The sequence below is a fragment of the Streptopelia decaocto genome (genome assembly GCF_964273445.1).
Source record: "Streptopelia decaocto genome assembly, chromosome: 2".
NCBI classification, from domain to species: Eukaryota; Metazoa; Chordata; class Aves; order Columbiformes; family Columbidae; genus Streptopelia; species Streptopelia decaocto.
The window spans coordinates 163,826,625-163,853,918 of NC_138655.1; the positions used below are offsets into that span (position 1 = coordinate 163,826,625).

Below are 27,294 nucleotides of genomic sequence, written 5' to 3' on the forward strand. Positions count from 1 at the left end.
TTCGATCCCCGGGTCCGCTCGCCCCGCCCCGGGACACCGCGGCACCGGCTCCTGCAGCGGCCGCGTCCTCTGCGGGGCCCGCGGGGGAACGCCGACCCCGCACGCCGGGGACTGTGCTGGGACCGGTACGGACCCGCCCGGTGCCGCCTCACCCCGCCCCGGCGCGCTCCCGCTGCCGCTCCGCCCCGTCGGGGCCGCGCAGACCCGCCCGGCGCGGCGGGACTCTCCGGTAAGCGGCGGGAGCCGGAGCCGCGCTGGCGGGAGCTGGAGAGGGCGGGGCTGACCCGGTCCGGTCCGCTCTCGGTGCTGCCGGTGCCGTGTCCCGCTTCCTCCCCGCTGCCCCGCACGCTGTTCCCGGCGCCCGCCCCCGCCCGCCGCTCCGGTCCCGTCCCGTGCGGACACCACGGGACTGGACCCCGGGGCGCTGCACCCGCGGCGGCTCCTCCCGGGTGCCGCGTCCCAGCCCGACCGCGGACCCGCTTTCCCCGCTGCCACCTCGGCGACCCGCTGCGGGGCCCGGCCGCGGGATGAGGGGGCCCGGGGCAGGGGGAGCTGTGTCCCGCGGGAGCTCCGTGCTGCCCCCGCACGCTCCCGCGGCCCCCGGCTCCTTCGGCCGGGGCGGGTGCAGCCCCCCCACCTGCCGCCATTCCCCGGGACTCCCCCGGGACCCTGGTCCTGCCCGCCCGCCCAGGTCCCGCAGCTCTGCCGCCCGGGATGTCGCACCTCAGCCCCTTCCCGCCACCGCTGTCCCCGCCGGGGGCGCCCCCGGGGCCGGGGCCGCGGGTGGGGGTTCCTGCGCGGCTCGGACACCGTTCCTGTGCCAGACGCGGCTCTCGGGGCCCCGGCGAGCGGGAGGTGGGAGCCCCGGGGTCACGCTGGCGCTGCGCTTCAGCCCTTGTCATCTTTTTATTTCCCAGTAGGTGCTGGAGCGACACGAGGCAGCTCTATGCCCTTCCCTCCCGGCTCCTGAGCTCCGCAGTGACCTCCGGCAGGTGAGAAACACGGGGCTGGGGAGCGACCCCGGGGACGTGGCCCTGGCAGCTCCCGGCACAGCCGTCCGGCACCCGCGCGCCATGCTGGGTGCGAGCAGCACTGCCCGCTTGCGAAACGCTGCCAGGGGTTGAGCAACGCCAGGCACAGGTCCAGCCCCACTGCTCTCCCACTCGTGTGCTGATGTGGGCTCCCACAGCCCTACCGTGGCAACCGAGCTGCCCTGGGCCTGGTCCCCGGGGCAGGGGGGACGGCGGGGCCCGGGGGACACAGTGGCCTCCCCTGAGCCACTCGGTGCAGGCCGGGACGTGGGCAGAGCTGGTCCCCGGGGGGCTGGGGCTGCCACACACCTTTCGTGCCAGAGGGGCCCCCGTGTTCTCTGATCTGGTGTCAGGGTTGTTCGGGGGCGTGGGAGGGGGCTTGTGTCGCCCCCAGGGCTGCGGGGTCCTGCTGTGGTCCCTTCAGGGTCGCTGCACGGCTTCAAGCGCCTGCCAGCAGCGCGGGATGTGATCGGGCTAACAACCTCCTGGCACCGGCACCGCGCCGCCCCGCAGGCCGCCCTTCCGCCCGGCCCCCCCGGCCCCCCGGCCTCCCCGGGACCGGGGGCCAGCAGCAGGGCTGGCCCCGAGCCCGGGCAGGGCTTGCGCCGGGCAGGCTCTGTCCCGCGGCCCCTTCGCTGCTCCCCAGCCCTGGGTGCTGCCCCACATCACTGCGGTGTCCCAGGGTGGGCTCGGGGCTCCCCGGGGCCGGCAGGGACGTTGCAGGGGACGGGGGTGTCGGGAGCGCCCTACGGATGGGGTGGGGGACGCTCCCGCCGCCCCCTTCCTCTGCACTGTCCCCGGGAGGGGCCGTGGGAACCGCCGCCTGGCCGGGCCCCCGCGCCGAGCTGCGGGATGCGGGGGCCCGGCCGCAGTCCCCGGGGCGGCCCCGCCAGCGCAGCCCTGTCATTAGAGGGGACCGGGCTGGCTGCCCGCGGCCGCCGCGCTGGGGCTCGCCAGCGGGGGGGCACAGGCTGCCCCCAGCTCCTTCCCGGCTCCACGACCCCCACCCAGCGTGTCCCACCGCCTGTCCCCTCGCGGGACCCCGGGCACCCGCAAAGCCCCCGGCGCCTGCTCCTGCCTGCGCTCCTGGGGCTGCGGGGCCGTGTCCCCCCGTGCCCCCCATGTCCCCCTGGCCCCACACCAGCCGCTCCGCGGGGCCCGAGCGCGGCCGCTGCGCTGGCTCCGGCCCGTCCCCGCCGCTGGCGGCCCCGGTGCCCAGCGGGAGCCGCGGCGCGGAGGTGGGGCTGCCCGAGGAGCCGCTCCAGGACTTGGCACCGGCGCTGTGTTTGGATAAAGTGGCCTGGTGCAGCTCTCCGGAACAAAGGCTCTCGCTGCCGCCGCCGCCGTGTTTTTTCTTTCGCTCCGGTATAAAAGCTCCCGGCGGCGCTCGGCAGCTGCGCTGCGGCGGGCAGAGCGCGGCGGCCCCGGCCCGCGGCGGAGCCACCGGAGGGGCCGCGCTGGCTCAGGGTCCCGCCGTGCCGGGGGCCCCGCGTCGCCTCCCGCCGGGGCCGGTCCCTGTCCCCGGGGACACGCGCCGCCGGGGCCGCCTCCCGGACACCGACAGCAGCGGGAGGGCGGCGGAGCCGCAGCCTTGCCGGGCCGATGGGGTGAGTGGGGCAGAGCCCGTGCCGGGGCCGGGGAGCAGGCAGCCCCACATGGCAGCCGCCAGTGCCGGGGCTCGGGTCCGGTGTCCCGGGGCGGCACCCGGAGCCCGGCACGGGGCGGCGGGGCCGCGGCGGGGCAGCGGTTCCATGTCTCTGCCCAGGGCCGGGTTGGGGACAAGAGCCGCTCCCGGGGTCCGGGGCTGCTCGGGGGTCCTGGCGGGGCCGCGCCGGGGGCCGCGGGGTGTGCGGGGAGCACAGCGCCGGCCGCAGCCCGCGGGGCAGCCCCTGCCCGCCGAGTCCCCGGGGCCGGTCCCAGGTCCCCAGCGGTGGCACCGGCGTGGGCGGGGGCGCGGGGCCGTGATTCATCCGCCGGATCCGGCGGTTTCGAGGTCGTGGGGCGGGGGGAGGATATTTTTGGTGGCGGCTGCTGAAGCTGCAGCGTGCAGCAAACCTCTGCCGGGCCGGGAGCGCCGTGTCCGGGCCCTGCACCCCGCCGGGACCGGGGCGATGGGGGACACGGCTCCCCCGGACCCCTCTGCCGGGGGGGCACCCGGGAGGCGCTGGGGGCAGCGGGACCTCCCGGGATGTCCCGGGGCAGCCAGGTGAGCGTGGCGGGGGAGCCGGGACACTGCGCGGTGCGGCTCGGCCTCGGGGCGCTGGCCCTGGGGAGCAGGTGCTGGCGCAGCCCCGGGGGCAGCGCCGGGATCGGTGCTGGTGCCAGGGCTGGCCTGGGCAGGCGACCGCGGCCCAGGAGCCGTGGCGGGCACTGGCTGTGGCGCCCAGCCTGGGCGCTGTGTGCGGGCCGTGCTCCGGCTGCTCTGGGTGACGGGGGGGCCCATCCTGCTGGGCTGCAGGCAGAGGGTGTCGCCTGTGTGCATGTCACCTGTGTGAGTGTCACCCGTGTGAGTGTCACCCGCGGTGGCTGTGCGCCACGGCCACGCACCTCCCCTGCTCCGGTGCTCCAGGACCCTGCGCTGCAGCAGGACGGCGAGTGCTGGCGGCCGGGCGGGTGTCCCGTGTCGGTGTCCCCAGCGCAGGGAGCACGGGGAGCTCCTGTACCTGCGGGGGAGGCAGGTGCCAGTGCAGCATCGCTGCATGACGGGCACGGCCTGAGCTGCGCCAGGCTCTCCCTGCCGCGGTTTTGCCTGGAAATTGGGCACAAGCCACTCGCAGGGGTGCTGCCAGCAGGAGAGCTGCTGCGGGACGGGTGTTCTCTGTCAGCGCCCTGTCAGCTGGGCGATGCACGGCGGAACCGGGACGCGTGGCTCCTGCTGCTGGCCGGGCACACGGCGCTCAGCCGCTGCCTCGCCTCTGCGGCACACACATGTGTGGCACGTGTGTCTGGGTGTGCGCGCACCGACCTCGCAGCAGGACCCGCTCCCGGCACTGCCGCTGCCGGCCCGTCTGCAGCCAGTGACATGGCGCAGGGCGGCACGGTGCTGCCGGCAGCCCCGGCACCGGGGATGGGAGCCGGGCTCTGGCTGCCCTGCTGTCCCGGGGTTCCCCCGCTCCCCATCCCCACCCCGCCGGGGTTTCGGGTCAGTGCTGCGGACGGGGATGCCCCGGTTGGTGTGGACGGGGATGCCCTGGTTGGTGTGGATGGGGATGCCCCGGTTGGTGTGTGCGGGCTCCTGGGATGCGGCCGTCCTGGGCACAGAGGGCTGACATCAGGGCTGCCTCGCTCAGCCTGCTGCCTGCTCACCGCCGGCCTGTGCGGTGCCGGCGGTGCCGGTGGTGGGGCCTGGCACAGGAGAGGGCTGGGGCACGTGCGCCCCATGGGGCAGCCCCCACGGCGCGGGCGTGGGGCCGGGGCCGGGCTCGCTAATCTGCTGAGCGGATCAGGCGGGCAGGCCGGGGCCGGTCCCAGGAATGCGACCGCGGCACCGGTGGGAGCCGCCGAGCCGGCTCGCGCTCAGGCGCCGATCGGAGCCAGCCGGTAATTAGCGGCGCGGCGTTGGCAGCCCGTGGCCGTATCGCGGACCTGCCCCGCTTATCGGAGTGGCCTATTCCCTGGCACAAGGGGCCATTGTGCGGCAGCGCCGGCGCGGGGAGGCCACGTGCGGGGCTGGCTGTGGCGGGGCTGCCGTCCCGGCACAGCTGGTGCACATGGCCCTGGCACCCCAGCCCTGTGCTGGTCCCACAGCGGGGTGAGCTGGTGGCCCCGCAGCTGTGCTGGTGCCTGGAGCCGTGCCACACCGGCGGCGCGGTGCCGAGTGCCGACACTGGCAGAGCTGCAGCGGGGCTGCCCCGTGGCCACCGGGCACCGGGCTCATCAGACCCGTCCCCCTCTGTCCCCCTGTCCCAGCACCCTGGGGAACGGGGCTCACGGGCCGTTCTCGGCAGCGCTGGCACGAGCCGCTGAGCCATTGCCGGCTGACTCAGCCACCACCGCGGAAAGCAGAAGTTGTCCCCCCGATCCCTGTCACCCTTTCCATCCCGGTCAGCCCACCAGCTTCCAGGTGCCGTGTGTCCCCTGCCCAGCCGGGCCCGGCACCGCAGCTCGCCCGCGCTGGCACTGGCCCCCTGGCTCCGCGACGGCACCTGCCACAGCCCGGGGCCGCGTGGCAGGAGCCCCGTTTTCGGGTGCGGGGCTGGCAGGGGCTCCCCATGCCGGCAGCTGGTGAGAGCGCACTCCGGCCCTTCCCAGCACGGTGTTCCCGAGAACAATCCCAGTGTGTTCCCGGGGCTCTAATCCCCGTGAGCTACCAACGGGATTAAACCCAAAAAGCTGCTTAGGGCTGGCGAGCGCCTTCCCGCACCGGAGCGCCGGTACCTGCCGGCTGTGGTGGCCCAGCACCGCGTCACCGCGATGGGTGGGACGGGGACACTGTCCTGCCAGCTCATCCCAGGCGCGATGCCGGAGGGGCCCCCGCAGCGTGGCCGGGGTGGCACGAGGGCGCTGGTGGTGCCGGCTGCCGGCTCGACGCGCCGGCCCTTTGGGTGCGAGGGATGGGGTCCGTGCCTGGCGCGGTGGGGCAGTTCTGGCTGCGGCCGCGGCCTGGCGGGCGCCCCGGGGCGCGGCGTGCCGGGTGGGCTGATCCGCGCTGCTGGGCTGGAATGTGGATGTGCTGGCTCCGGCCCCGCTGCAGAGCCGCGATCAGGGAGCAGCCGGAGCTGGGCAGCGCCAGACCCCGGAGACGGCGCGATCTGGTGCTGCTGCCGGGCTCAGGGAGCGGCTGCCGAGGCCGCGGCTCCTCGAGCCTGACCGTGGCCTGGCCACCGTGCTTGCATGGTGACGGTGACGAGGACAGGGATGGTGAGCCACCCATGTGAGACGCAGTCATCCGTCACCACCCTCCCCGGTCCCACCGTCACGTGGGGCCACCTCCCGCGGCAATAAACCCACGCGCCGGTGCCGGAGGGGTCAGCCTGGTGCACGGGGAGCTGCCGAGGGGCAAGTGTGGGGTGAAGATGGCCGGTGGGCAGGTGTGGGGGGCGGGGATGGGGGTGCTGGGGATCAGTCCCTGGGTGTGCCTGCGGGCGCACCCGAAGCCGGTGCCCCCGCGGCCTGGCTCCCTGCCCGCGCCCCGCGGCGCCGGCGCCTGCGCAGGGTCCCGCCCGGGGGGCTGGGGCTGGGCCCCCCGCTGCCCCGGCTCCGCTCCCTCTGGCGTTTGTCTTGGCCCCAGCTCTCCCGCTCCCACTGGCCGCCAAGACAAACGAGCGCGGAGCCGGCGCTGCCCGCGCCCCTGGAGGTGCGGGGGAGGGGACGGCTGGCACCTGACCCCGCTCTGTCCCCAGGTTATGCTGCCCCGAGAGCGTCCCCTGAGCCCCCGCGAGAAGGAGAAGGGCTAAGGCAGCCGTGCCGGGGCGCGAGCCAGCACCATGACCCACTCCCCGGTGTCCTCCGAGATCCACCACATCGTCTCCTCCGCCTTCCAGAGCGTAAGTGCCACTGCGGGGTGGGCACAACCCTGTGGCTGGGGGGGCCTGGGAGCTGCACCCGCTGCCCAGCCGCGCAGGGTGCCACGGCACGGCTCTCCCGCCGTGCTGTGCCACGGGCTGGGCCCCATCGCGTGGCCGTGGGGCAGGGCTGTGGGTGCCGGTGGCACAGTGTGGCACGTGCCCGTTGTGCGGCCGTGGGGCAGGGCTGTGGGTGCCGGTGGCACAGTGTGGCACGTGCCCGTTGTGCGGCCGTGGGGCAGGGCTGTGGGTGCCGGTGGCACAGTGTGGCACGTGCCCGTTGTGCGGCCGTGGGGCAGGGCTGTGGGTGCCGGTGGCACAGTGTGGCACGTGCCCGTTGTGCGGCCGTGGGGCAGGGCCGTGCCCCACCGCAGCCAGCCCAGGGCAGGCTGAACCAACCACACCGGGGCGGCGGGTGCCCCTGCGGCAGGTGCTGCCGGGGCGCGTTGTGCCGGGGCCACCGGCTCTGCCGGTGCCGCTCGCCTCCCCCGCCATGTGCTGTGCCAGCGGTGCCAGCGCCGCATGGCCCTCGTGGGGCTGCCTGGGAGCGGAGTTAATGATTAACCCTTCGCGTCACACTGCGCCACTGCCGTTTGCCAAGTCCCCGCTGCCGCACACGTGACCGGGAATGGGACCTGCGGCCCCTTCCCGGCGGCGCTGCCACCCATGGATTTCCTGCTGGGCTCCCGGGTAAGCCGCGGCCTCGCCAGGGCTGCCGGGCCGGCAGGACCCTCGTGTCCCTGGCACTCGACTGAGGGCACCCGTCCCCACCTGTCCCGGGGGCTGAACTGGGCCTGGCAGAGCGTGGGTGTCCCGCGGGTGAAGGAGAGCGCCGGGGACACCGGGACATGGGGCATCGCCCTGAACAGGGCGCCGGCTCCGGAGCCGCTCAGCCCCACTGACTCTCATGGTGTGACACGTGGGGACACGGGTGCTCGGTCACACTGGGCAGGGGACAAGGCAGGTTTGGTGAGGGGTCCCGGGTGTCACCGTGGGCAGGGTCAGTGTGTGTGCCGGGGACCGGGGGCCAGGATGCGCGGTGTGGTCGCGGCACGGGCGGCAGATGCGGAGCCCGAGGTCACTCGGGGCTGGCAGGATCCTGGGAAGGGGCAGGGGGGCGGTGGGGCTGGGACGCGGAGCTTTGGGGTCGGGGCTGCATCACCAGGTGCCGTGGGAGTGGCTGGGCAGGGTGATGGAGCGGGGGTGTCCGGGGCTGCGGGCACAGGGCTGGGAGGGCCGGGGTGTCACGGGGGCCACAGGGAGGGGATGTGGGGAGCGGGGGATGCGGGCGGAGGACGTGGCCTGACGCTGCCGTCACGCGGTGGCCTCGGTGCCGGCTGTGAGGGGGTCGCGGGTCTGCCTGCTCCCTGTCCCCCTCCGTGGGGCCGTGTCCCGGCAGGGCCTGGGGGTCACTGCGTGGTGGGGCGGGGGGACCACGGTCAGCCCAAGGACACAGCGCCTGGCACGGGATGCGCTGGGCGGGGGGCGGAGGGACAGGCAAGTGCCGTGGGGCAGCAACGCAGGGGCCGGGGTGTCCCTGGGGAGGCTGGCACCCCCATGCCGGTGCCTGGGGTGTCCTGGCAGGGACAGCGCCTGGGTGTCCCTGTCCCCACCCCGGCCCCTGCCACGTCTGGGTGGCACCGTCCTGCTTGTCCCCTGGGGGTGATGGGGGTGATGGGGCAGGACTGTCCCTTGGCTGAGTGCTGTGGGCATCACCGCGGGGGGAAGCCGTGCGGTACGGGGGGGCAGTGCAGCCCGGGGGTGTCAGTGCTGCCCGACCCGACCCACGCAGCACCGCGGGGGGGGTGTCGCACCGGGGGGGTCGTCATGCGGCCGCCAGCGGAGCCGGTGCATTCCTGGGAAACGTGCATCGCCGGGCGGATGCTGCGTGTGCCGGGGGGGCCGAGCAGTGCCGGGGGGGCCGAGCAGTGCCGGAGGGGAGGCTGTGCAGTGCCCGGGAGCGCCGTGCAGTGCCGGGGGGGCCGTGCAGTGCCGGGGGGGCCGAGCAGTGCCGGGGGGCCGTGCAGTGCCGGGGGGGCCGAGCAGTGCCGGGGGGCCGTGCAGTGCCGGGGGGGCCGAGCAGTGCCGGGGGGGCGGGCCGTTACCGGCGGGTCGGTGCATTCCGGGAGCGTCGGTGCGTTCCCGGCGGGCCGGTGCGTTCCGGGGGGGTCGGTGCATCCCGGGAGCGTCGGTGCGTTCCGGGGGGGCCGGGGCTCGGCCGGGGGGCCGGCGCAGCCCGATGCTGCGGGCGCAGCCGGTGCCCTCTGCGAGCCGCTGTCACCTTGAGGCGGGCGCCGGGCGGCTCCGTCAATATTTGGTGAGGCCGGGGAAGGAGCCGCCGCCCCCCGGCCCGCCGCCCCCCCCGCCGCCCCCATCCCCGGCCGGGCCGCCCCGATAAAGCGCTGCGGGAGCCGCGGCGGGAGCGCGGCTCCGCCATGACTCAGGTAGGACCGGCCGGGCGGGGACGCGCCCCGCACCCCCGGCCCCGCGCCCCCGGCCCCGCGCCCCATCCCTTTCCCGACCCCCTCCCTGCGCCGCTGCGCCCCGGAACCCCCAGCACCTGCAGCCCCCCAGCCCAGCGACCCCCCCTTGCACCCCAGCACCCCCAGCTGGGACACAGTGCTGGGGGGGGAACAGCAGCACGGACACCGCGGGGGAGGGGGCCGGGGGACACGGCCGGGACGTGGCCCCATGGTACAGCGAGGGGGGAGCGGGACCCTGGGGTACATGGGGGGCACAGCAGTGGGGCACAGTGCTGGGGGCACATGTGAGGGGGCACAGCACCGGGACATGGAACTGGGGGTACATGGGGGGCACAGCACTGGGACACAGAGCTGGGGTACATGGGGGGCACAGCACCGGGACACGGAGCTGGGGTACATGGGGGGCACAGCACCGGGACACGGAGCTGGGGTACATGGGGGGCACAGCACCGGGACATGGCACTATGGTACATTGGGGACACAGCACTGGGGGTGGTGGGTCGGAGCTGCCCGGGGTACCGGGGCACTGGGGGTACCGAGCACATTTCGGGGCGCGGCACTGGAGCGCAGCGCGGGGGCTGGGGGTGCAGGCTGCGCTGGGTGCCAATGGCACGGTGGGTGCTGGCGGGGCACAGCCAGGGTGCACGGCCCACGGTGCGGGTGGGCATGTCCCTTGGGCACGGCACCTTTGGGGCACCGCGGAGCCGCCATGCAGGGCCGGTGGCGCGGCAGGTGGCGGTGCCGGCGGTGCCGGTGCCCGCTCAGCCCCGGTGCCGCCCGCAGCCCGAGCAGGAGGCGCCGGGCGCCGGCTCGCCCGCCTTCGGGGAGGAGGAGGAGGAGAAGGACCTGAACAAGGCCCTGGGCGTGGAGCGCTTCGAGGAGATCCTGAGCGACACGCACCCGCGCAACGCCGAGGAGGCCGGGCGCAGCTACGGCGAGGAGGACTTCGAGTGTGAGCGGGCAGGGGCGCGGGCAGGAACGGGCATGAGTGGGCAGGAACAGGCACAAGCAGGCAGGAGCGGGCAAGAACGGGCACAAGCGGGCAGGAATGGGCATGAGTGGGCAAGAGCAGGCAACAGCGGGCAGGAATGGGCAGGAACGGGCATGAGCGCGCAGGAGTGGGCAGGAGCGGGCAAGAACGGGCACGAGCGGGCAGGAGCAGGCAGCAGCGGGCAGGAGCAGGCAGAAACAGGCAAGAGCGGGCAGGAGCAGGCAGAAGTGGGCAGGAATGGGCAAGAGCGGGCAGGAATGGGCAGGAGCAGGCAGGAACGGGCAGGAGCGGGCAGGAACGGGCAGGAACGGGCAGGGCGCCAAGCCTGCCTGTCCTGCAGACCACCGCCAGTCGTCCCACCACATCCACCACCCGCTCTCCACGCACCTGCCCCCCGACGTCCGCCGCAAGAAGGGGGTGCTGAAGAAAGGCAAGAAGCAGCGCCGCCGCGCCTCTGTCCCCGGAGAGACCCCCACCATCGAGGAGGCCGAAGAGGATGAGGACGAGGCGTGCGACACGGACACGGAGCGGTCGGCGGAGGAGCTCGGGCAGCCCGGCGCGGCCGAGGCCGTGCAGGTGAGGGCGGCGCTGGAGTCCCGTGAGAAAGAATGTGTGTGTGCCGGGAGAAGAGCAGCCGCGTGCTGCGAGTGATCGGACGGCATTGCTGCTGTCACCTTCACAACTGCCCGAGTTTGTTTGGGGTGAAACAGCCTCAAGTTGCGCCAGAGGAGGGTGAGGTTGGATCTGGGAACAATTTCTTCCCCCAAGGGCTGTGGGGCATTGAACAGGCTGCCCAGGGCAGTGCTGGAGTCACCATCCCTGGAGGGCTGGACAGACGGACATGAGGTTCTCAGGACATGGGTCAGTGCTGGGTGGGTTATGGTTGGACTCCATGATCTTGAGGGGCTTTTCCAACCACAATGATCCTGTGATTCTGTGGGGGCTCTCGGGGCGGGTGGCTGGAGAGGACACGGGACACAGCTCCATGACAGCCTGATCCTCCCGTGCCCCGTCTCAGTTCTTCCTGCAGGAGGACGAGGTGACCGAGCGGCGGGCGGAGGAGCCCGTGGCCCCCCCGGCGCTGCCCGGCTCCCCCCCCGAGCCCCGCGGGTCCGCGGCCCCCAGGGACATGCGGGCAGGCAGGTGAGCGGGGACAGAGACGGGCGGTGCCGGGGTCACCCCCCGCGGCTTGGATTGGGCTCTCGGGGCTGGGCAGCCCCCGGTGCCCCCCGCAGGGCTGGGGGCTCGGGGGGCTCGGGTCTGATGGCGCCGCCTGCCCTGCAGCCCCGATGCGGAGGAGGGAGGTTTGGTGGAGGGGGCGGCCGCCGAGGCCGGCTCCCCTGGTCGCCCCGCGGCCAAGTCGCAGCCGGGGCACCGCAGCTACAACCTGCACGAGCGGCGGCGCATCGGCAGCATGACGGGCGCGGAGCAGGCCCGCTACCAGAAGATGCCGACGGACGAGTCGGAGGCGCAGACACTGGCCTCGGCCGACCTGGACTACATGAAGAGTTGAGTGGGGGGCACCCTGCCCCCGGGGGCTGTGCTGGCTGTGGCATTGGCACAGCAGGAGCCGCGGCTGGTGGTGCTGGGGCTGGCAGTGCCAGGGCTGGTGTTGCCGGGGCTGGTGTTGCCGGGGCTGGTGGTGCTGGGGCTGGCGGTGCCAGGACTGGCAGTGCTGGGTCACCCTATGGTCACAGCACAGCCGGGCCGGGTGCCGGCTCTGGCCCCGCTCCAGGTGCTCGGTACAGCCACAGGGGACACGTTCTGGGCACTGGGGACAGGCCAGGGCCACATCTGCTTGGAGCGCGGCTGGAGCCGGTGCCTGCATGGCTGGAGCAGTGGTGGTGCTGGTGCCGGTGCCCGTGTGGCTGGAGCGGTGGTGGTGCCAGTGCCAGTGCCCGCGTGGCTGGAGCGGTGGTGGTGCCGGTGCCTGCCCCAGGTGCTCATCAGCCCCTGGTGATCTGCAGGTCAGGGCCTCCCAGGGCGGGGGTGCTGCCTCGGGGCTCCCTGGGGTTCTGCCCTTGGCACGGGGACACAGGGGACCTGGTGCGAGGAGCCACCTCGGCTCCTCCTCACCGCCTGCAGCAGCAGCGACCGGGCGATGCCCCGGGTGCCGCGGCTCTCACCAGCACACAGACCCCGTCCCCCCGCCGAGAGCCACCGGGCCGTGACCGGGGACGCCGGGGCTGTGACTGTCCGTGCCCAGGGGTCCCGCTGCCCCAGCCAGGCCGCCAGCCCGCAGCTCCCCCAGCCCCCGGGCCGGGGCCCCCAGCTCAGCACACAGTGCCATTGCTGTCCCCGCGTCTCCCGCAGGTCACCGCTTCGAGGACGTGCCGGGGGTGCGCCGGCACCTGGTGCGCAAGAGCGCCAAGGCGCAGGTGGTGCACGTCAGCAAGGACCACAAGGAGCCCAGCACGCGGCAGCGCAAGCAGGACCGGCAGCCCCACGAGGTGGGGGACGGGCTGGGGGTCCCGGCACAGCGGAGCGGCTGGGGGCGGTGGGCGGGTGCGTGTCACACACACCCCCGTGCCGTGGGGCGTCCCGGCGCTGAGCCGGCCGTGCCGCAGGTGTTCGTGGAGCTGAACGAGCTGGTGGTGGACAAGAACCAGGAGCTGCAGTGGAAGGAGACGGCGCGCTGGATCAAGTTCGAGGAGGACGTGGAGGAGGAGACGGACCGCTGGGGCAAGCCGCACGTGGCCTCCCTGTCCTTCCGCAGCCTCCTGGAGCTGCGCAAGACCCTGGCGCACGGTAGGGACGCGGGGACAGCCCCGCGGGGCTGGGCGGGGGTCCCGGCCCGCTCACCCCCTCGCTCGCCCAGGGGCCGTGCTGCTGGACCTGGACCAGAAGACGCTGCCGGGGGTGGCTCACCAGGTGGTGGAGCAGATGGTGATCACCGACCAGATCCGGGCCGAGGACCGCGCCAACGTGCTGCGGGCGCTGCTGCTCAAGCACAGGTGAGCGCGGGATGGCAGCTGAGGACCCCACACCGGGCTCTGCTCCCCCAGCCCCGGGCTGTGCTCCCGCAGCCGCAGGGCTGCCGATGTGCAGCGCGGTGGTGGGGGTGCCGTGCCGGGCTGCCGATGTGCAGCGCGGTGGCGGGGGTGGCCGTGCCGGGCTGCCGGCCGCTCTCCCGGTGCCACCTCGGGCAGCCCCGGCTCTGTCCCGCAGCCACCCGAGCGACGAGAAGGATTTCTCCTTCCCGCGGAACATCTCAGCCGGCAGCCTGGGCTCGCTGCTCACGCACCACCACAGCACCAACCACGTGCCCGAGGGCGGCGAGCCGGCCGTCACCGACCCCCTCATCGCCGGCCACGCGGCAGAGCACGACACGCGGGTGGACGTGGAGCGGGAGGTGAGCGCGGCTCCCGCAGCCGCCCTGGCCCCAGCCCCTGCCCACGCCGCCTCCCGCTGCTCGTCCCCGCCGGGGGCCCTGACCTGCCCGCTGTCCCGCAGAGGGAGGTCCTGACCCCCACCCCCCCGGCCGGCATCACCCGCTCCAAGTCCAAGCACGAGCTGAAGCTGCTGGAGAAGATCCCGGACAACGCCGAGGCCACCGTGGTGCTTGTCGGTACGGAGGGGTGGGGGCTGGGGATGGCATGGGGGGCTCCTGCGGTGACCCCGTGCCTGGTGGTGACCCCCGTGCCTGGTGGTGACCCTCGTGCCTCATGGTGACCCCTGTGCCCTGCGGTGACCCCTGCGCCCCCCGCACCCCCCAGGCTGCGTGGAGTTCCTGGACCACCCCACCATGGCCTTCGTGCGGCTGCGGGAGGCGGTGGAGCTGGACTCGGTGCTGGAGGTGCCGGTGCCCGTGCGGTTCCTCTTTGTGCTGCTGGGCCCCAGCAGCACCCACATGGATTACCACGAGATCGGCCGCTCCATCTCCACCCTCATGTCGGACAAGGTGAGTGCCGCGGCGCTGCCGGCGCCGTGCCCCGCGGGGGTCGGTGACCCCACCGGTGACCCCCTGGTCCCGCCAGCAATTCCACGAGGCCGCGTACCTGGCCGACGACCGGCACGACCTCCTGACCGCCATCAACGAGTTCCTGGACTGCAGCGTGGTGCTGCCGCCCTCCGAGGTGCAGGGCGAGGAGCTGCTGCGCAGCGTCGCCCACTTCCAGCGCCAGATGCTGAAGAAGCGCGAGGAGCAGGAGCGGCGGGGGCTGCTGGAGCCCAAGTCCCCCGAGGAGAAAGGTGCGGGGCGCCGGGACCGGGGGGGGGCGCCGGGCCGGCGGGGTCTCACCGTCCGTCTGTCCGTCTGTCCGCGGCGCAGCGCTGCTGAAGCTGAAGGTGGTGGAAGGGGAGGGCGAGGAGGAGGACGACGACCCGCTGCGGCGCACGGGCCGGCCCTTCGGGGGGCTGATCCGGGACGTGCGGCGCCGCTACCCCAAGTACCTGAGCGACTTCAGGGACGCGCTGGACCCCCAGTGCATCGCCGCCATCATCTTCATCTACTTCGCCGCGCTGTCGCCGGCCATCACCTTCGGGGGGCTGCTGGGTGAGCGGGGGCTGCGGGAGGGAGCCGCCAGGGCCGCGGGCCGTGCCGCGGGGTGCCGTGCCGCGGGATGCAGAGCCGCGGGGTGCCGTGCCGCGGAATGCAGTGCCGTGGGGTGCAGAGCCGCGGGGTGCCGTGCCGTGGGGTGCCGTGCCGTGGGGTGCAGAGCTGCGGGGTGCAGAGCCGCGGGGTGCTGTGCCGCGGGGTGCTGTGCCGCGGGATGCAGAGCCGCGGGGTGCCGTGCCGTGGGATGCAGAGCCGCGGGATGCAGAGCCGTGGGATGCCGTGCCACGGGGTGCAGAGCCGCGGGATGCAGAGCCGCGGGGTGCCGTGCCACGGGATGCAGAGCCGCGGGGTGCCGTGCCGTGGGATGCAGAGCCGCAGGATGCAGAGCCGCGGGGTGCCGTGCCGTGGGGTGCCGTGCCGCGGGGTGCCGTGCCGCGGGATGCAGAGCCGCGGGGTGCCGTGCCGCGGGGTGCCGTGCCGTGGGGTGCCGTGCCGCAGGATGCTGAGCCGCGGGGTGCCGTGCCGCGGGATGCAGAGCCGCGGGATGCAGAGCCCGTCCCGCCCGCAGGGGAGAAGACGCAGGACCTGATCGGGGTGTCGGAGCTGATCATCTCCACGGCGCTGCAGGGCGTGCTGTTCTGCCTGCTGGGCGCGCAGCCCCTGCTCGTCATCGGCTTCTCGGGGCCGCTGCTGGTGTTCGAGGAGGCGTTCTTCACGGTGAGCGCGGGAGCGGCCGTGCCACTCACACCGCCCGCTCCCGCGGGGCTGCCGGCCCACCGGCGGCCTCTGCCCCGCTGACACCTGTCGGTGCCTCTGTCCCTGTCTGTGCGTCCGTCCATCTGCACGTCCCTCTGTGCCTCTGTCCCTCTGTCTGTGCATCCGTCCATCTGTCTGTCTGTGCCTCTGTCCCTCTGTCTGTGCATCCGTCCATCTGTCTGTCTGTGCCTCTGTCCCTCTGTCTGTGCGTCCGTCCATCTGTCCCTCTGTCTGTGTGTCCGTCCATGTGTCCCTCTGTGCCTCTGCCCATCCCTCTGTGCCTCTGTCCGTCCATCTGTCCGTCTGTGCCTCTGTCCCTCTCTCTGTCCCTCTGGGCCTCTGTCCCTCTGGGCCTCTGTCCCTCTGTCTGTGCCTCTGTCCGTCCGTCCCTCTGTGCCCCTGTCCCTCCGTCTGTGCCCCTGTCCCTCCGTCTGTGCCCCTGTCCGTCCCTCTGTGCCCCTGTCTGTCCCTCTGTGCTCCTGTCCCTCCATCTGTGCCTCTGTCCCTCCGTCTGTGCCCCTGTCCCTCCGTCTGGTCCTCTGTCCGTCTGTCTGCACGGCCCGGCAGTTCTGCACGTCCAATGACCTGGAGTACCTGGTGGGGCGCGTCTGGATCGGCTTCTGGCTCATCCTCATCGTGCTGGTCATGGTGGCCTTCGAGGGCAGCTTCCTGGTGCGCTTCGTGTCGCGCTTCACCCAGGAGATCTTCGCCTTCCTCATCTCCCTCATCTTCATCTACGAGACCTTCTCCAAGCTGGCCAAGGTGAGCGGGGGGCGGGGGGCCGGGGGGGCGGCGGGACCGGGCCGAGCCCGCGCTGCCGCAGATCTTCCAGGAGCACCCGCTGCACGGCTGCCTGCGCGCCAACGGCACGGCCGGCACGGAGGCGGCGTGGAGGAACGGCAGCGCGGCCCCGGCCAACGGCACAGCCCCGGCCAACGGCACGGCCGCCCGCGCCGCGGCCAAGGTGACGGGGCAGCCCAACACGGCGCTGCTGTCGCTGGTGCTCATGGCCGGCACCTTCTTCATCGCCTTCTTCCTGCGCAAGTTCAAGAACAGCCGGTTCTTCCCCGGACGGGTGCGTGGGGCAGGCGGGACGGCGGCGCGGGGCCCGGGTGAGCCCAGCTTTGGGGGGGGGGCGGGGGGGCGCGCCGGGGCTGGGCTGACCCCGCTCTCCCCCCAGATCCGGCGGCTCATCGGCGACTTCGGGGTGCCCATCGCCATCCTGGTGATGGTGCTGGTGGACTACGGCATCCAGGACACGTACACGCAGGTCAGCACCCCCCGCCGCCCCCAGGGGCTCCGGTCCTGCTCCCCGTCCTGGCTGCGGGTCAGCGCGTCCCCGCGCCTGTGGCACCGTCTGCTCTGCCACCGCTGCCACCGCTTCGCCAGGAGCCCTTTGGGTCTCCTGGGGCTGCCCCCCCCCCGTGTCACCCTCGCTCCGGGGAGCTGTGTACGGGGGGGCAGAGCCGGTGCCCCCCCCAGCATTGCTCGCCCCCTCACAGAAGCTGAGCGTGCCCAGCGGGTTCTCGGTGACGGCGCCGGACAAGCGCGGCTGGGTGATCAACCCCCTGGGCGAGCAGAGCGACTTCCCCGTCTGGATGATGGTGGCCAGCGGCCTCCCTGCCATCCTCGTCTTCATCCTCATCTTCATGGAGACGCAGATCACCACGTGAGCCAGGGGCACACGGGGGCAGGGGGTGCCGAGCTGCGCTGTGCCGGGCTGTGCCGGGCTGTGCCGGGCCGTGCCGACCGTGTGCCCCCGTGCCCAGGCTGATCATCAGCAAGAAGGAGCGGATGCTGCAGAAGGGCTCCGGGTTCCACCTTGACCTCCTGCTCATCGTGGCCATGGGCGGCTTCTTCGCGCTGTTCGGGCTGCCGTGGCTGGCGGCGGCCACGGTGCGCTCGGTCACGCACGCCAACGCCCTCACCGTCATGAGCAAGGCTGTGGCGCCCGGGGACAAGCCCAAGATCCAGGAGGTGAAGGAGCAGCGCGTCACCGGGCTGCTGGTGGCCGTGCTGGTCGGTAGGTGCAGCCGCGCTCCATCCTGGGAGCGTGAGAGGGGGGACCCGCAGGAGCTGGGTGCCCCCATCCCTGGCCGCATGGCGCGTCCATCCTGTCCCACGTGGGCAGCGGCGACGCAGGACCCTCCCCACGTCCCGGGTGACGGGGCAGGGGCTGCTGTGGCCCGGCCGGGGCCCCGTCCCCACGCCGCCGCGCTCCGCCAGGCCTGTCCATCGTCATCGGGGACCTGCTGCGGCAGATCCCGCTGGCCGTGCTCTTCGGGATCTTCCTCTACATGGGCGTCACCTCCCTCAACGGCATCCAGTTCTACGAGCGGCTGCAGCTGCTGCTCATGCCCCCCAAGCACCACCCCGACGTCCCCTACGTCAAAAAGGTTGGGGGGCCCTGGGATGGGACCCTGGGGTGGGGCAGCCGGCTGGGGCACCCTCAGGCGTGGGGCACTGGGGTGGCTGTGGGACAGACCCCCCAGGGCTGACAGACCCCAGTGGGGCTGGGGCCCCGGCACCCCGGGGAGGGGCAGCACCGCGGTGTGGGGTGGGGGGGCAGCACCGCGGTGTGGGGTGGGGGCTGCACCGCGGTGTGGGGTGGGGGCTGCACCGCAGTGGGGGGTGGGGGGGCAGCACTGCTGTGCGGGATGGGGGGCAGCACCATTGTGTGGGGTGGGGGCTGCACCGCGGTGTGGGGTGGGGGCCGCAGGGCCGGTGGCCCCACGCCGGCGCTGTCCCCACGCCGGCGCTGTCCCCACGCCGGCGCTGTCCCCGCAGGTGCGGACGCTGCGCATGCACCTGTTCACGGCGCTGCAGCTGGCGTGCCTGGCCGTGCTCTGGGCCGTCATGTCCACCGTGGCCTCGCTGGCCTTCCCCTTCATCCTCATCCTCACCGTGCCGCTCCGCATGTGCCTGCTCAGCCGCATCTTCACGGACCGCGAGATGAAGTGTGTAAGTACCCGCGCCCGCCCCGCGTCCCGGTGCCGGTGCCCGGCCGTGCCGGCGCTCAGCCGCTGTGCCGCAGCTGGACGCGGACGAGGCCGAGCCCATCCTGGACGAGCGGGAAGGCGTGGACGAGTACAACGAGATGCCGATGCCGGTGTGAGCGTGTGCCAGCGCCGCGGCGCAGTGGGGACGGCCGGGCGGCCCCGTCCCCGCGCCTGCGGGGGGGACACCTGCCAAAGAGACACCAGCGCCCAGCCTGGCCCCCGGGCCCCCCGGCCCTCCCGTGCGGTACAGGGGCCCCCGGGCCCGTCCTGACCGGGGCGCGGGGCAGAGCCCCCGGTCACCCCCCGGCAGAGCTGCAGGTCCTGCCTGCCCAGCCCCCCCCAGACAATCAGGTGTTTCCTAAATCTGACCCTGTTTTATTTAACATAAGTTAAACGGCAATAAACAGCTTCATCAGGAGCAGGGGTGCGGGGGCAGCAGCACCCTGCACCTGGGGGCTGCACCGGCCTGTCCCCCAGGGCCGGGGGGCCGGGATCACCGCGTGCCGGGATCACCGCGTGCCGGAGTCACCATGTGCCGGGGGCTGCTCGCCGGCGCTGCCTTGTACGAATAAAGCGACAGGACTTTGCACACTTTTCACCAGTTTTATTGTAAAGTCGACCCGCTGCCCCATTCCCCTGTGCAAACTGCCGCACCCCCAGACCCCGCGGGGCGGGGGCCAGGCCCAGCCCTCCCTCCCTCCCGGCAGCCGTGGGGACACAGGGACACCCCCCAGTGCCACCCCCAGCAGCACAGCCCCACACGCTCCCCCGCGCACCAGCCGTCACCCCTTCCCCCCGTCACACAATAAATACCTGACGCCCCCCAGCCCCGAGCGGGTGCCCACGGCCCAGCCCCACGGCCCAGCCCCACACCCCGGGCCGGGCAGCTCCGTGCCCCCCGCTCCATCCCCTGCCGGGTCGGGCGTCCGTCCGTCCGTCCCTCAGAAGCGCAGCTCCCTCAGCTTCTGCCGCAGGTAGTGCTTGGCCTCCTCGATGCCACTCACCTTCTCCAGCTCCGTGTAGGGCAGCTGGACGGACAGACAGACAGACGGACGTCAGGGCAGATCTGCCATGGCCACCCATCCCACCCGTGCCTCCAGCACCGCCAGCGCTGCCCAGTGCCGCCCGGGGCAGCCCCAGGGCGAGGCTCAGGACGGTGCGGTCCCCGCCGGGGGCTCAGGAGGGGCAGATGAGCCCCTGCGCCGTGTCCCCCGACCCCTCCAGCTCAGCCCCAGCGCAGCGGCCCCGGCACCAATCCCCACCGCGGCGGGGACACGCGGGGCTGCGGCTGCTCCAGCCTCCCCGCGACCCTGAGCCCATCACCAGCACCACGGGGATGAAGAGCCAAACACGGCCCCGGCCCAGCCCGGGGGGCAGAGGGGACCTGTGCCCAGGCCCTGTCCCTCCCCTCAGCACCTCGGGGACAACCCAGCCGGCACTTTCCTCCCAACAGCTGCTCTCTAGCCACAGCCGAGGCTGGAGCAGCTCTGCCATGGGACAGCCGGAGAGCCGGGGCGTGCGGCTGCGCAAGAGACGCTCCGGGACACCTTAGTGCGGCCTTTCCGTGCTTGTGAACAATGGGGACAGACCTTTGAGCAGGGCCTGTTGTGACAGGACAGGGTGATGGTTTAAACTAAAGGAGGGAGATTCAGGCCGGACATGAGGAAGGAATTGTTGCCCTGAGGGTGGTGAGAGCCTGGCCCAGGTACCCAGAGAGGGGGTGGATGAACCATCCCTGAGCCATCCCAGGCCAGGCTGGACGGGGCTCTGAGCACCCTGAGCTGGTGTCGATGTCCCTGCCATGGCAGGGGGGGCACTGGGGGCTGGAAGGTCCCTCCCACAGCAGCCTCTGTGGTTCCCTGACCCGCCGTGTCTCCGCAGCCCCGGCTGTGCCGGAGGAGCCGGCTCTCCTGGCAGAAGCCCCGCTCAGTGACAAACCCGCGGTGACAGCCGCGCAACCGGCCTGGCGCGGTCACACAGGCGCACCCGCGGCTGCCAGACACGGCAACACCGCGGCCAGAGGAGCCGTAAATTAACTGCGAGGAGGGTTGAGCTGCCGGGTCAACGAGCTGCGAACAGCCGCGCGGCTCCAGCTGCAGCGGGACCGCGGCACCGGGCCAGCTCCGGGCAGCGCCCTCGCCAGCGACGGGACGGGGGACCAGCGCCCCCGGGGGGCTGCGGGCAGCGCGGGACGGGGGTGACGAGGGACACACCAGCAGGAACGTCCCCAGGGAAGGGCCACGTCCTGCGCCGGGGCAGGGACAACCCTGCACACCAGCACCGGCACGAGGGGACGGGGGGTCCCGAGAGACACACAACCATGGCCACCAGCATGGGAAGGGCCACCAGCATCCTGGTGGCACCAGGAACACCGAGAGCAGCAGGAGGGAGCCAAAAAACGGGCTGTGACGGGCTGGAGGGGACAGGGAGGGGCCACCCAGGTGACCTGAGACCGAGCCCGGGGCTGGCGCAGGAGAGCAGGGAGGGCAGAGCCACCCGCCAACGGGCGCAGAGGTGGCTGCAGAGCGGCTGGAGACCCGTGGGACAAGGAGCCCCTGGCAAAGCCGAGGGGCAACGGGTACGAGTGACGGCTGGGGAGACTGCGACCGGACACCAGGGGAAACTCTCCCCAGGGAGAAGAATCGGCCACTGGAATCATCTCCCCGGGCAGGGTGAGTTCCCCAGGGACACACGGAGTGAGCAGCGCTGGGCTCTGCACAGACAGGGACACGCGGAGTGAGCAGCGCTGGGCTCTGGACAGACAGGGACACGCGGAGTGAGCAGCGCTGGGCTCTGCACAGACAGGGACACACGGAGTGAGCAGCGCTGGGCTCTGGACAGACAGGGACACACGGAGTGAGCAGCGCTGGGCTCTGCACAGACAGGGACACACGGAGTGAGCAGCGCTGGGCTCTGCACAGACAGGGACACGCGGAGTGAGCAGCGCTGGGCTCTGCACAGACAGGGACACACGGAGTGAGCAGCGCTGGGCTCTGCACAGACAGGGACACACGGAGTGAGCAGTGCTGGGCTCTGCACAGACAGGGACACGCGGAGTGAGCAGCGCTGGGCTCTGCACAGACAGGGACACGCGGAGTGAGCAGCGCTGGGCTCTGCACAGACAGGGACACACGGAGTGAGCAGTGCTGGGCTCTGAACAGACAGGGACACACGGAGTGAGCAGCGCTGGGCTCTGAACAGACAGGGACACGCGGAGTGAGCAGCGCTGGGCTCTGGACAGACAGGGACACACGGAGTGAGCAGCGCTGGGCTCTGCACAGACAGGGACACACGGAGTGAGCACCGCTGGGCTCTGGACAGACAGGGACACGCGGAGTGAGCAGCGCTGGGCTCTGCACAGACAGGGACACGCGGAGTGAGCAGCGCTGGGCTCTGCACAGACAGGGACACGCGGAGTGAGCAGCGCTGGGCTCTGCACAGACAGGGACACACGGAGTGAGCAGTGCTGGGCTCTGAACAGACAGGGACACACGGAGTGAGCAGCGCTGGGCTCTGAACAGACAGGGACACGCGGAGTGAGCAGCGCTGGGCTCTGGACAGACAGGGACACACGGAGTGAGCAGCGCTGGGCTCTGCACAGACAGGGACACACGGAGTGAGCACCGCTGGGCTCTGGACAGACAGGGACACGCGGAGTGAGCAGCGCTGGGCTCTGCACAGACAGGGACACGCGGAGTGAGCAGCGCTGGGCTCTGCACAGACAGGGACACGCGGAGTGAGCAGCGCTGGGCTCTGCACAGACAGGGACACACGGAGTGAGCAGTGCTGGGCTCTGAACAGACAGGGACACACGGAGTGAGCAGCGCTGGGCTCTGAACAGACAGGGACACGCGGAGTGAGCAGCGCTGGGCTCTGGACAGACAGGGACACACGGAGTGAGCAGCGCTGGGCTCTGCACAGACAGGGACACACGGAGTGAGCACCGCTGGGCTCTGGACAGACAGGGACACGCGGAGTGAGCAGCGCTGGGCTCTGCACAGACAGGGACACGCGGAGTGAGCAGCGCTGGGCTCTGCACAGACAGGGACACGCGGAGTGAGCAGCGCTGGGCTCTGCACAGACAGGGACACGCGGAGTGAGCAGCGCTGGGCTCTGCACAGACAGGGACACGCGGAGTGAGCAGCGCTGGGCTCTGCACAGACAGGGACACACGGAGTGAGCAGCGCTGGGCTCTGCACAGACAGGGACACGCGGAGTGAGCAGCGCTGGGCTCTGCACAGACAGGGACACGCGGAGTGAGCAGCGCTGGGCTCTGCACAGACAGGGACACACGGAGTGAGCAGCGCTGGGCTCTGGACAGACAGGGACACACGGAGTGAGCAGCGCTGGGCTCTGCACAGACAGGGACACGCGGAGTGAGCAGCGCTGGGCTCTGCACAGACAGGGACACGCGGAGTGAGCAGCGCTGGGCTCTGCACAGACAGGGACACGCGGAGTGAGCAGCGCTGGGCTCTGCACAGACAGGGACACACGGAGTGAGCAGCGCTGGGCTCTGGACAGACAGGGACACACGGAGTGAGCACCGCTGGGCTCTGGACAGACAGGGACACGCGGAGTGAGCAGCGCTGGGCTCTGGACAGACAGGGACACACGGAGTGAGCAGCGCTGGGCTCTGCACAGACAGGGACACACGGAGTGAGCAGCGCTGGGCTCTGAACAGACAGGGACACGCGGAGTGAGCAGCGCTGGGCTCTGCACAGACAGGGACACACGGAGTGAGCAGCGCTGGGCTCTGCACAGACAGGGACACACGGAGTGAGCAGCGCTGGGCTCTGAACAGACAGGGACACGCGGAGTGAGCAGCGCTGGGCTCTGCACAGACAGGGACACACGGAGTGAGCAGCGCTGGGCTCTGAACAGACAGGGACACGCGGAGTGAGCAGCGCTGGGCTCTGCACAGACAGGGACACGCGGAGTGAGCAGCGCTGGGCTCTGCACAGACAGGGACACGCGGAGTGAGCAGCGCTGGGCTCTGCACAGACAGGGACACGCGGAGTGAGCAGCGCTGGGCTCTGCACAGACAGGGACACGCGGAGTGAGCAGCGCTGGGCTCTGGACAGACAGGGATACGCGGAGTGAGCAGCGCTGGGCTCTGCACAGACAGGGACACGCGGAGTGAGCAGCGCTGGGCTCTGGACAGACAGGGACACGCAGAGTGTGTCACTGGACATGGCCCTGGCAGCAGCTCTGGGTGACCAGGGGGACGGGACAGTCCCCAGAGGCCCCACCAGCCACAACTGCCCTGCGGCTCCGCACGGTGTCGAAAGAGGAAACAAATCTCCCACGAGAAGCAGAACAACAGAGAGGCACGACCCCCCGCCCCGGCACGGCCCCCCCGCCCCGGCACGGGCCCCCCCGCCCCGGCACGGGCCCCCACCCCGGCACGGCCCCCCCGCCCCGGCACGGGCCCCCGCCCCGGCACGGGCCCCCCGTCCCAGCCTGCCCGGCTCCCCAGAGCCTGCGCTGGGGTCACCTGAGCAGCCCTGACCCGCAGGCCCAGCGGTGACAGTCACCAGGGCTGTCTGGGGACAGGACACGGAGCCCCGGCTGGTCCCAGCGCAGGTGCACTGGGCGCAGGGCGGGCAGGCCGGGTGGCTGTTGGAGGCACAGAGCTGGGAGTGGAGGCGGCTGTGCCGAACGTCCTCAGCCCAGGGCACACCGGAGCCCAGGCACGCAGCCAGAGCTGTGCCAGGGACCCCTCCTCGTGCCACCAGCTGCTGTGTCCTGCCAGCGTCTGGGGACACGGCGCTGGGCAGCGTCTCCAAGGCCAGCTCCGGCAGAGCCGGGCGCGCGGCACAGCAGGGGACGGCAGTGGGATGGCCGCAGTAAACAAGGCCAAGAGGCCACGTTTCTGGGTTGTTTTCTGCAGAAAGATCTATCCTCCAGCTAAGAACCACCCCGCAAACAGTCCCACAGAAGCTGCACACCTTCAAACAACATCTGAAGTTTCCCAAGAAACCTCAAGCCAATTGCATGGGCGGTGAAGCCCCGAGGGCTCCTCCGCTGGCAGCTCTCACCGCAGCCCAGCCAGAGCCTGCGCCGGAGCAGCCAGGGCTCCAAAACTGGCTCTGGAGGGACCTCGGCTCCCTCGCCCGCACCAGCACAGGGCACGCGGCAGCGCCGATGGCCGAGGTTACGCTGTGGGTGTCACCCTGAGCTACAGCCCCTGCCATTTCCACCCTGCGGCCGCCGCCGCTGCTGTGCCTGCCGGGCCGGGAGGAGCAGGCGTCCCCGTCCCCCCCGCCTGCACCGGGGATCCCGCAGCCGGGGGACAGGGACAGCGCAGCCGTGCCCTGGCCTGCACCAGGGCGCCGGGGCTGGTATTGCCCACCAGCCACCCGGAAAAACTCCTGGGCTGGGGAGGGCAAGAATGAGCCGTGAGGATGAGGTGCCGTGAGCAGCGCCACGGCCGCCCGCCCCCAGCCCCGGCACGGCAGCTCCGCAGCCACGGCACGGCACGGGCTCTGCCGGGGAGCAGCCCCTTACCTGCACCAGGGAGTAGCCCAGCAGCCGCAGGTGCCGGTCCCGCATGGCTCGCGAGCCCACCAGGATGTCGGAGTTCTGGCAATAGTGCCACTTGTCATTGACCGACAGCACCACCCTGCAGGGACAGAGGGACAGCGTCACAAAGCGCCGGCGGCGGCGCCACCCGCGGCGGGACAGCAGCAGGTTGCGGGAGCCACGCCGTGAGGGGCTGGCAGGGGCAGGGCACCCAGGGACGGTGCGGGGGAACCAGCTCGGTACCTCTGGATCTCTTCGGCTCCCTGCAGCCCCTCTCCCGGCCCCGCTTGGGGCTGGGCCGGCACGGCGAGGGTGGGGGGCCGGCGGCCTCGCTGGCAGGGGGGCTCCTCTCCCCCGGCTTCTCCGGCACAGCCTGTGCCCCCTGGAAGCACTTGGGGTCATGTCCGGGAGCCTTTTCCTCCTCTCCTCCTCCTCCAGGATCTTGCCGATGGGGAACTGGAAGAGCGTGGCGGCGGAGCTGTGGCGGGGGGAGCAGTCGGGGGTGCCGGCGGGCGCGGGGAGGCCCTCGGTGGGGCTGCCTGGCTCTCCAGGGCCGGCTCCTTGCCCAGCCCGCAGTAATAGTCCGAGGGGGCTGGTAGCAGGGCCCCCCGGCGCCGGGCAGAGCGCGGGCAGGAACCGCCCGGCCAGGCCGCTCTCCCGGGGGCTGCCCGGCGCCTCCGCGGCAAACGGGGCAAAGTCCTGCAAGTCCGAGGTGAGCGCCAGGACGCTGGAGCGCAGGGCGGCGGCGCCTGGGGCCGCGGTGTGGGCGGGGGGGCCTTGGCGGCCGCGGGGACGCGGGACAGCGGCAGCACGGTGCCCGAGCGATTGATCCACAGCAGGAAGTCTGCGGAGAGAACACGGGTCAGAGCCGGCCCTGAGACCCCCGGTGACGGGACAGCAGCTCGGGGACCCCACGTGCCCCGAGGGGACGGTGACGGCCAGGGCAGCAGATGGGGCACACAGGGATCCCCCCGCCAAAGCCACCAGCTCGGTGAGCTCCGTCCTCGAGCACCGGGGACGCGGTGGCATGGGGAAGGTGGTGACAAGGCAGCAAATCTAGTTCTGCCCTCGATAACCCCCGCCCGCCGCCCCCCGCGCAGCCAGGCAGCTGCAGGGCTCCTGCCGCCCCGAGCCCCCCGCCCCAGCCCCCGGGCAGGGCCCCCCTGACCTGTGCAGTAGCCGGGGGGCAGCACCTCGTCCTGCCGGTAGCACTCCTCCCCCACCAGCTGCCGCAGCGCCTCGGCCACCAGCCCCTTGTAGCTGCGGGAAAAGGGGTCAGAGGGGCGGCGGGGACCCGCGCGGCCCCCACGTCCTCCCCCTGCAAACAGCTGCATGGGGTGTGGGCCCTGGGAGCCGGGAGAGCCCTGAGCCGTGGGGCAAGGGGGCACACGCTCGGCTCATTCGGCAGAAAAGCTCCCGATGTTGCTGCCCCACACACGTTCTCCTGCCCGGAAAGGGCTGTCGGGCACTGGAACAGGCTGCCAGGGCAGTGGGTGTTGGACAGACGGACATGACGTTCTCAGGGACACAGGTCAGTCTCTGGGCTGGGGGAATGGTTGGACTCGATGACCTCGAGGGGCTCTTCTACCCTAAATGACTCTACAATCCTCACTGCTCCTCTACAGGCTTCGGAGCTCGGGTTACGGATGTTAATGAAGTTTGCAAGGCACGCACACAGCTCCTCCCCAAAACCACCACAGCAGCACTCCCACAGTGCAGCAGGTGTTTCCACGTACGAGCACTTCCAAAGGGACTTCCTCCACCTTCCCCAGCGCCACCCTCACGGGCCCCCCCGAGCAGGGTGACAGCCCGTGCCCCGCAGCCCCGCTCGGCCCCAGCCGCGCCGCGGCGCCCGGCGCTCACCTGTACTTCCTGTTGGCCTCGTCGGCCGTCAGCGCGTGCTCGAACATGAGGACGCGGTAGCGCGGGTCGAGGCGGGGGCCGCTGTACTCGCGGAACTCCAGCTCCACCGCCGCGTCCAGCAGCGACAGGTACCGGCGCACGATCAGCGCGTAGGGGCTGCCTGCGGGGCGCGGCCGCTCAGCCGCGGCACCGACCGCGAGCCGGCCCTGGGAGCGCGCTCGGTCCCACGCTCCCAAACCCACCCCACGTCTAACAGCCCCGACGTACTCATGACGTTGGTGATGAAGGCCGGGGAGAAGACTTGGTGCAGGACGGTCTGGGGGAAGTGGCTGAGCTGGAACATGGACATGAGGATGTTGACGGTGGCCAGGGGCGAGCTGCCGGCCTTCTGCTCCAGGATGGCCTCCAGCTTGGGGAACAGCTCGCTGTGGTTTGACGGGCGGTAATTCATGCGGCTGAAGGGAAACACCAGCTTCTGGATCACCTGTGGCAGGAGAGGGAGTCCCAGGATCACAGAACAGTTCAGTTGAAGCGACCTTCCCAGCCCCCAGTGCCACCCTGCCATGACAGGGACATCGTCACCAGCTCAGGGTGCTCAGAGCCCCGTCCAGCCTGGCCTGGGCTGTCTCAGGGATGGTTCATCCACC

General features: G+C 72.2%; 2 protein-coding genes across 2 annotated transcripts in view; one reads left to right on the plus strand and one right to left on the minus strand.

Annotated features, from left to right (window-relative positions):
- Positions 1-88: 88 nt before the first annotated feature.
- On the plus strand, positions 89-18,846 carry SLC4A2 (solute carrier family 4 member 2). Its single transcript, XM_082045707.1, has 24 exons — positions 89-229; positions 918-992; positions 6,374-6,517; positions 9,802-9,970; positions 10,350-10,585; positions 11,028-11,152; positions 11,294-11,517; positions 12,323-12,459; positions 12,577-12,757; positions 12,828-12,963; positions 13,178-13,361; positions 13,463-13,577; positions 13,726-13,910; positions 13,987-14,200; positions 14,280-14,504; positions 15,076-15,224; positions 15,831-16,025; positions 16,087-16,338; positions 16,444-16,533; positions 16,766-16,932; positions 17,033-17,286; positions 17,490-17,659; positions 18,051-18,224; positions 18,298-18,846. The coding sequence occupies exons 3-24, from the start codon at positions 6,458-6,460 to the stop codon at positions 18,376-18,378; spliced, it is 3,723 nt and encodes a 1,240-aa protein (XP_081901833.1). The 5' UTR covers positions 89-229; positions 918-992; positions 6,374-6,457; the 3' UTR covers positions 18,379-18,846.
- A 208-nt stretch (positions 18,847-19,054) lies between these two features.
- The window catches only part of FASTK (Fas activated serine/threonine kinase), a gene marked incomplete at its 5' end in the record, with an annotated part of 8,857 nt that continues 617 nt past the window's right edge, over positions 19,055-27,294 (minus strand). Inside the window, 7 exon segments of the mRNA XM_082044640.1 lie at positions 19,055-19,290; positions 24,770-24,884; positions 25,028-25,182; positions 25,186-25,628; positions 25,953-26,044; positions 26,648-26,807; positions 26,915-27,205. Of these exon segments, the coding sequence (XP_081900766.1) occupies positions 19,204-19,290; positions 24,770-24,884; positions 25,028-25,182; positions 25,186-25,628; positions 25,953-26,044; positions 26,648-26,807; positions 26,915-27,205 (1,343 nt within the window). The 3' untranslated portion in view covers positions 19,055-19,203.

Excerpts from the sequence above, each read along its gene's own strand:
- SLC4A2 (XM_082045707.1), top strand. The coding sequence starts at position 6,458 with ATGACCCACTCCCCGGTGTCCTCCGAGATCCACCACATCGTCTCCTCC. Across the intron at positions 11,518-12,322 it reads CGACCTGGACTACATGAAGA|GTCACCGCTTCGAGGACGTG; the intron begins GTTGAGTGGGGG and ends CGTCTCCCGCAG. Across the intron at positions 12,460-12,576 it reads AGGACCGGCAGCCCCACGAG|GTGTTCGTGGAGCTGAACGA; the intron begins GTGGGGGACGGG and ends GCCGTGCCGCAG.